The following is an 8,228-nucleotide window of genomic DNA, read 5'->3' as shown; positions in this document are numbered from 1 at the left end:
GATGGCGATGAATAAATAGAGGGGTCGGCGAAGTTAATATCTAGGGAAAGCTGGGGGCGACCGTTCGATGGGGACACGTGTCGATTTCTGAGCGGGGGTGGGATTAACCGGGGTTGAGTTAGGGTTGGACCACGGTTAGTTGTTGAGATCCGAGGCGAAGCGGCACGGCATATACCTTTGTCACTTGTCAGGCTTTTTTTTAATCTAAAAGCGTGGATAAAAAAGAAAATCGGATATGTTTTTGGGAGACGACGCGGAAAACGACGTCGTGGCTTCGCGATACACATCGTACGCATACGACGTCGGTTCGAACTGGGGGGGCGGGGGGGCTAACGACACGTGGCAGAAATCCTGGATGGTTCGAGAAACCGTGGGACGTGCACGGGGGGTTTCATTTCAAAATGCCCTTGTTTGAATTCACGGTCCAAATGCGATTATAGTATCGTTAATTTTGTGAATCGTGTGGACCAGTTTCGTGTAGATCTGACGTGATCAACGGTTACGGTGAACTCGATGCTTCGTATTTGAACCCCAGATAAAACAAAATTTAAAAAATTATTAACTCTTAATTGTATTTAATCTCTCGTTTGGTACATCCATAATTGAAAAAAAAAAATTGACCATAAAAATTAATCTCAAAATTATTGTTTTTGGTGACACCTCGAAATTGGGATGTCTCCTTTCAGTGTTTTTATTCTCTATTTTGGGTCGAATTATTAACTATAATGGCAAATTAAATAAGTCATCAATCTTTTCTATTAAAAAAAGTTACCAAATCTTGGGTCTAATTAACAACCCACTTGTACCCGTTCCCATTGACTCTCACTCATTCCTGAAGATGAGCTAAACGGACAGACATAATCGGGAATCGTCATGAACGGATTGGATCGGACAGGTCGATGTGGTCCTGTTCCCCGGAGCACAGGTCCTCTTCCCAGTTCCATAAAATTGGACCCGATGATTTTCGATCCGGTTCCTAATTTCGTGGGAGAACTGGATAGCTAGATCAGACTGATTATTTACTATTTTTTTTTAATAATCCACTAGTTATTTTATTTATTTCATAAATAGAAAATATAATTTTAATTAATATTAAAATTAAGGTAAATGTTGCTCAACCCTACTAATAATACATCGGTTCCGGTGGACCATTCGGGAACCGAACCGGATCGATTGGTCTAATCCCAAGACCATCTTGTCCGTTCTCGATCCCAAAAATTGGAAATCGATCATTCTAGTCCGGGTCTCGACTCATGAGTGGGATCGGACCGAATTAAGAACCAATCACCTCTACTCGTTCCCACCTCTCCCATGGTGATGAAAATGCGGGAACGTAAAACTTTGCATTCTCAACTTCCATGGTCATTCCGTCTCATTCCTATTCGCTAAATTGTACCAATAAAGTGAACTAGGCTTTCATTCCCAATCTAAAGGTTTTATTCGCAATACCCACACCGTCAACCCGCCTCAGGAGATTTACGGGAAAACACTTACGAGCTGTGACGATCGCTTTTGCTTGTTCATGCGCTCTTGTGTCCTGATTCGTGATCGTAACTCAAATCAGAAAATGAAACTGGAAATTGCTTTCCGTCCCTTGGAAAGAAAAATGTGCGATATAGAGACTACACATGTTGTATAATCAAATGAAGATGGCACGATGGATCGAGTGCCAGTGTAAGTGACTGGGGCCCGGGAGTCGGGTGCCCGAGCGTGGTGGCTGGGGACGCGGACTGAGCGCTGGCGTCTCGGGCACGGCTGCTGGGAACTTGGGCACAAGCATTGAGGTCTTCGCCCTAGCCATCAAGTACCCAGGACTAGCCTTTGTGGACCCGAGCCCAGCACGAGTGACTTGGGCATGTGAATCGAGCACCCGAGCATGTCCACCAGGGACCCAGGCTCGAATGCTAGAGACTTGGGACCTAGGCCTAGCCTTTGTGGAACCGGACTCGAGTGCTAGCAACTTGGGTGCAGGAGTCGTGTAATTGGGCATGACCGCCAAGGACCTAAGGATGGGCACTGATGTCCTTTCCCTGCTAGTTTATGAAAATGCAGTAAGTGTCAAACCAATTTGTTCATCTTCTTCCTTGCGCAATTGATCCAGTCGATCTGTTCCATCAAGATTTGTCATCAATGGCCATTAGTAACAGCGCTGCAACGCTGTACTGGCGCGACAAATTGTCTTGTATGGCCATTGTGTTGGAAATCCTTATGTGAACTGTCATCTATACTAGGGTATTTCTCTTTTGCGAAGAAATCAATCAAGTAGTCGTTGCATATATGAAACCGTGCTGTGGTACTCGCCTTAAGGCGATCCATATGTTTACAGCCTTCTCCTATTCCTAGCTCTTGACATTCAGCATCGGTTCAGACGCGTTCTTGGTCCTCCTTTGTTGTTTCTTGTGTTCTGACTACATTGGTGTGATCCTAGGAAGACTCAGAGCTACCCCCAGCTGCTGTTGTTTGATTTTGCCAAAGATAAAAGCTTCTAACTGTCCTGGACGTACAGATACAGATCTCAACTTCTTACAAATCGGGATTTGTTCTATGTCGTAGGCCGATTAGTTTGCAGGTTCCCTCCATGGACCGTGCCTACAGCAACTAACCAATCTCATTGGATCAATCCTTCATCAAGTCTGATGAACTAAAGAAAGACACGGAACGGTGGAATGCAAGCTTTTAAAGGAAACATCGCTGTGGCAACTTTGTGATTCTTCGCATTATATACAGCAGAGACCGAAGACAGTAAATTTCAGAGCAATCACACATCTAGTGAGTTCTTCCATTCCCACCAAGGCGAAAAGAAGTGCAAAGCATTAGCATCAAGGAAGACAAGTTACGCGCATGAAATGCGACATGGCATACAAAACCCTCTTCTACTAGTTGTACTTGTCAATCATGCCGCGTCACACTAGGGGAAAAATAGCGGTGAAAATCAGAAATCAAGTACTTGGGAAGTGATGGCGAGCAACAGGAAAATCCCGACAAGCACGTTCACAAGATTAGGCAGTGGATGATTTGTGTAACTTTCTGTGCTCTCGCTGGTTGTGCCGGTCGGTGCAGCCACTGAATTTGATATTTCTCCAGCATGTTCGGTCTCCTTGCTGCTTGTCTTCTTGACTGAATTACCAGCTGAACCGTGCTCTTTGTATCCTAGTACCTGCCAACATAAAGTGTTCTCAAATGGTGAGATGGCAGGGAAAACGAAAGACACGATTGACTGGAAACTAGAAAATGAAGAATTTTCCTAGCCCTTTCAATTGTTTGTGTTTGCCAATTCTCTGTTATAGATACTTGGCTGTACTGTAGCAAAGCATTGCATAATATCAAATGGATCAATGGGAATAACTGAGGCATTATACTCATTTCATGACAAGCATTCGTTTTTTTGTTCTCAAATCGTCTGGAAGCTCTAATTACATAGTCAGCCTCTTATTACCTTGTTGAAAATCTAATCTGCAATTTTTTTTAAAAAAAAATATGCTTTCTGCTTTGTAGTTCTTCACCATTCTTCTTATAATTTGAATCAAATTCGATAAAGCAAGAGGGATTTCGATTGAAATTTCGCTTCTTTTAGTTAGAAGAATGCTAGAATCCAATACATAGTTCACTGCAGTCGAAACCCACCATCTAATTAACTGCCCAAGCAATGCCCGTCTAACATATGAGAAGAACAATAAGAGAGAATGTGTTAAGTTTAGGAGCTGCTTTCACCTTTGCTCTGGATGCTGTTTCATCCAAGGATATGCATTCCGGTTTGATATTTACGGCTGCAGTTTCCTTCTTGACCTTTTCGAACCTTGGCTCTTCATCTTTGCCATAGCGTTTCACACTTGCAGGTCGTATGGGAGGTGCCATGGGTCTGTGAGGGGCCTCAGGTACAGGGCGCAGCTTAGGTTTCTCAGAGGCGGCAGGTGAGCTGTTGAACTTATTCTCCACCATGCCTTTCTTTTCCTCAAGAGGAACAAAACCGTGGACTGATTCGGTTGTTTGTGCTCGCCGATTCATTAGAACAGGATGATTGTGCGAGTTAGAAGTTTGGCCATACTGAAACGACAGATTCCATGAGATAAAATGAATCAGAGGAGATAATTGAGGCATAATCTGAATTTCACAACTTTACTAGAGAAGTAACCACAGCAACCAAAATGACTTTCAAGTGAAGTATTTTGACCTCTGTTTGCATGTATCCGTCGAAGAAGTCGTCATAGGGAAGATCTGCATTTTGCATGTCACCAACGTCTTCATCCTCTTCGCTTGCTCCAAATGTTAATTGATTAGATTCATCAGTAAGACCATTGTCCAACGATATGTCCATAACAGATGGGCTCTCAATATTTGCACGCTGATGTACGATGGTGGGGAAGCTATTATTCGCAGGCTGAAGCAGCCGCAGGAGGTCAGCCGAATTAAATTCAGCTCGGTTTTCAGGCTGATGTAAGTGCTCCATCAGTGACTTCATCTTTGCTTGGACCAAAGGCTGTATCAACAAGTAAAACATTATCCATTAACACATTTCACGTGCTCGTTAGGACGGATATTTAGTGTATAAACAGGAACATTTTGTCCTCCGCACCTCAGGAAATGAGCCCTCATGCTCAGGTTCGTGAAGATCCAAATCGAAATCTGCCAGCGTAATGGTTCCACGCGCTGATTCTGGGGTTGAATTATCAGCCTTCTCATCTCGCTTATGCTTTAAGCGACACAGAACATAAGTTCTATTTGACTGCCAAAAGACCATGTTATGCCAGATTATAGCAATAGATCTACTTTTCTTCGAAAGTAAAATCCTGCTCACAAATTTGGCAAAAATAATATCATTCTCTAACATGTATAAGATTTCACTCTTCTGTAGCAGAAACTGAGCAAGAAATTATTTCTTTGCTTCTTAGGACTCGTGGAAACTTTTGATCAAGTGTTTCTGCAGATTACTGTAGCTATACTTCTCATATCACGTGTTATCAAATTCATGTATTTTGTGAATCTAATTCATTCTAATGAATAGATGAGGGATAGATTAATTACATCAATTGTGAGTAGATGATACTCATGGATGACCCAGTTGGTCTTTACGCCCTTAGTGCCTCGACCTCGGTGGAAGACTAGCGTTTTCTTCGTACCGATTACTCTGCTGGTATTTCTGGCCTTGACGTTCCGGTCGGCACCGGTCTTCTTCCAATAGCCAGATGGAGTCGATCGTTTAACCTGTTGGGGTGTATACGGACAGAAGAACCACCACTCTTGAACTTGGTCATCCAGGCCGATCATTGATGCACCTGTCAATCTCATCAATTTCTTATCATCAAGAACTGAAATTTCTTTCTTGGACAAAACGAAGGATTTGCTTTTCCCAATTTGCTTGCTCCTTATAAGGTGACGGTTCACCACCAGAAACTATCAAATTCACATCTTATCAGCACATCCCCTTGAGTTTTTACTGATTGATGATAAGTGTTATGCTCCAAAAACCCATAAACTTAAGGTAATAAGTTTCTGTCAATCGTGGCTGCAGAGAAATTGAATCAAAGGGGCAAGATAAGTGATAGTAGTATCTGTTCTTACCATGGAACTTGTCTGGTAATTCCCAAGGATCCCAGCTGCAGATGTCGATATCGGGAATTATGCAGGGACGGTCTACGTATCCTTGGACTCGGTTCATCAGGTAATGATCGACGAACTCCTCGTCGGTCGGATGGAATCTGTATCCGACCGGCAAAGTCTGCGGGATGATCGCAGCTGCCATCTCCTTCCGTTCTGTTCCTCACTCAACACACAGGTACAAGGAACGAGTTCACTTCAGTTTGAGGAAGCAAGAGAAGTGAGCATCAACAACACTACCATTTGAGAAGGTCTTCATTGAAGTCTTCCCTTCTCCGAGAAGCTACCAAAACTTTTCGTTGGTGGAGTTGGAAAAATTTTGATCACGATTGATAGCTGATGGGGATTGTAATTTTCCCCGCTTTCCCCTGTCCTGATGGACACCCATCAAACTAATTTAAGATTCTATTCACACTGGAAGGCACACTGTTGACCAAAAAAGGTTTTTTTTTTTGCTTTCTCATATGACAATGACAACAACGTCAAGGAAACTTCTGGGATTTGCTCCTGTGATGTGTCCTGCTAGTTACCTCTGATCACAATAGGAGAATTTTTCATTTCATTTCATTTCATTAATGACATAAAGTGAATTTGAGTTAGAATTTTTCAATAGCGACGGTCCACCCTGCACGGTATCTTGATGTGCCAGTACACCAATATGTTATGCACAGTTGGGATTTTGTTGGTGCTTTGTCTAGTTAAAAAAGGGACCTTTCCTGGGTTTATAACCGAGCTGCGTGATGATTAGCTTCATCTCCTCTGGATTTAGATCACACTAAACTGTGATTGGTATTTCGGCGACACGGGTCATAGGGTATTGAAAACTGGATTGATAACTGGGAACTGTTCCCCTAGTGTTTGTGCTGCGAGGCTATATTAGCCGATGACTCCTAGAACTCGACAGCAAAGGAAAATGAATGCTTTTTCCTCCTTTTGTTCATGTCATTACAGTTTGACTGTTATAAGATGATGATAGATGAAAGTTCAGATTCAAGAAAAGCGTTAGACGGCGGAATTTTTCTAAGGTGACTTGCAACTCCGCCTTAGATGCATAAACCCGCCGGCGCGGCTCTGAAAACATTCCTCTGACCTCGTGGACCAAGTGATATTTGAGCATAAGCCCTCGTATGTGACACAAACAAGAGATTGTATGCGACTCGTGGTGCGTTGGAGAATCGAACCTGCGTTGCGTGAACTATTCCACACACAAGTCTGCTTCTTAGCTGTTAAACCACCAGCATCGGGGTTGAAAGACAGTGTTGTCGCCGCTTCCTTTTTCTGGGATCATCCTCGCCTTTTTCATGATGGGAGGAGTTCATGTACTCTTTTTCACTTACCAGAGCTTACACTTCTAGCCAGTTAATCATGTTTAGCATGAGCCATTCTTTTGATATAAGTCGAAAATCAGGTCATCATACATGGAATTCGGATAGATTACGAGTTTCAAAATTATAAATGCAGCAAAGCTTGAATGTCCCTCACTCAAGATGACCACACCATGACACCATCCAGCATTTTTTAGGTAACAACAGATGCTCATTGGGGCCTCTAGTTATGTTATGAACAGATGTACCCCAACTAGGATCACAATTCCTGTTTGTTTTCTCGTGATTGTACTAGAATGTTAACCTGGCAGATTCTGTTGTGGAGATTCCAGAGGGAGAAAACAAAGAAAGAGCCGCAAAAGATTATCCATCGAAGGACAGATGAAATCGTTTGACGACCGGGGCCTTGGAACACCGTGATCTCAAAACTAGAAGATTGAGTCTCAATTATTTTGTCCAGCACTTACTTTGCACCGGGGCCTTCATTTACCGATGTTGAACTCTGAGATGCTTGAGTGCAGTCGTAAGCTCAAAGTAGGAAATAAGACGTACCGTAGGCAAATCATCAATCTGTTGAGGATACGCGAATGTATCCATATTTACTGAGTTGGAGAAGTACTGTAATTTGGTTCGAACAATTTCGAACAATCGATGTTCTCGTATTGAGATGAAATAGAAAAGTAAAATAAAATGAAAAGACTTCTTGCTAAGAAAGAAGATTGTACTTCCAATACACAAAACTTACTGTAAACCCACAGTAAGCAGCAGAGGAACTGAAGTTGACTACGGCTTCACAAGTGTGGATCGCGTCGACTTTATCAGAAATAAGTGGATTGACTTCTTAACCTGCCTGCAGATGAGGTAGCTGAATCCACTAGGAATGTTTGAATTATCAACCTTCTCATCTGGTTGTACCTCTAAAAGGCCAAGAACAATATTTCTGCACACATTTGAAAGAAGAATGCGACGTGGATTGAGATAATATCCAAAAAGTAGCAAAAGGCAGCAACACATCCTCATAGAACTGAGATGAACAGAGCAGCATCTTAATCAGTAGATGCCAACTGGTGTGTATCAAATATATTCATCTACACTCGGCAGAAACAATATGGACGAGCGAAATCAATAGTTACACATTAGTCTGCAAAGCCAAGCAGAGCATAGAGATCAAGTGAACGAGATAAATATATGTACCTGGCCTCCTATTTAGGTGATATTCGTGCATGACCCCTGCCTCTACATTCCAATCAGGAACAAAGAGTGGTTGGGGTACCAGCACGTAAGCCGTTCTTTCAGCTTCAAGTAATG

At 42.6% G+C, this 8,228-nt stretch overlaps 1 protein-coding gene across 1 annotated transcript; it reads right to left on the bottom strand.

The window, feature by feature from the left end:
• Positions 1-2,674: 2,674 nt before the first annotated feature.
• Positions 2,675-7,726, bottom strand: LOC115742024 (NAC domain-containing protein 2-like). Its single transcript, XM_030676094.2, has 7 exons — positions 7,473-7,726; positions 5,560-5,878; positions 5,023-5,273; positions 4,574-4,723; positions 4,172-4,477; positions 3,712-4,044; positions 2,675-3,157 (listed from the first exon to the last, which is right to left on the bottom strand). Exons 2-7 carry the CDS (start codon positions 5,738-5,740, stop codon positions 2,933-2,935), a joined length of 1,446 nt encoding a protein of 481 aa, XP_030531954.1. The 5' UTR covers positions 5,741-5,878; positions 7,473-7,726; the 3' UTR covers positions 2,675-2,932.
• Positions 7,727-8,228: the final 502 nt, after the last annotated feature.

This window comes from Rhodamnia argentea, chromosome 5 (genome assembly GCF_020921035.1).
Source record: "Rhodamnia argentea isolate NSW1041297 chromosome 5, ASM2092103v1, whole genome shotgun sequence".
Lineage (NCBI taxonomy): Eukaryota > Viridiplantae > Streptophyta > Magnoliopsida > Myrtales > Myrtaceae > Rhodamnia > Rhodamnia argentea.
Note: the sequence above shows the minus strand (reverse complement) of the source record. Positions and strands in the feature narration are given on the sequence as shown.

Excerpts from the sequence above, each read along its gene's own strand:
- LOC115742024 (XM_030676094.2), bottom strand. The coding sequence starts at position 5,740 with ATGGCAGCTGCGATCATCCCGCAGACTTTGCCGGTCGGATACAGATTC. Across the intron at positions 4,724-5,022 it reads ATCATCTACTCACAATTGAT|TCAAATAGAACTTATGTTCT; the intron begins GTAATTAATCTA and ends GTCTTTTGGCAG. Across the intron at positions 4,478-4,573 it reads ATGAGGGCTCATTTCCTGAG|CCTTTGGTCCAAGCAAAGAT; the intron begins GTGCGGAGGACA and ends TTGTTGATACAG.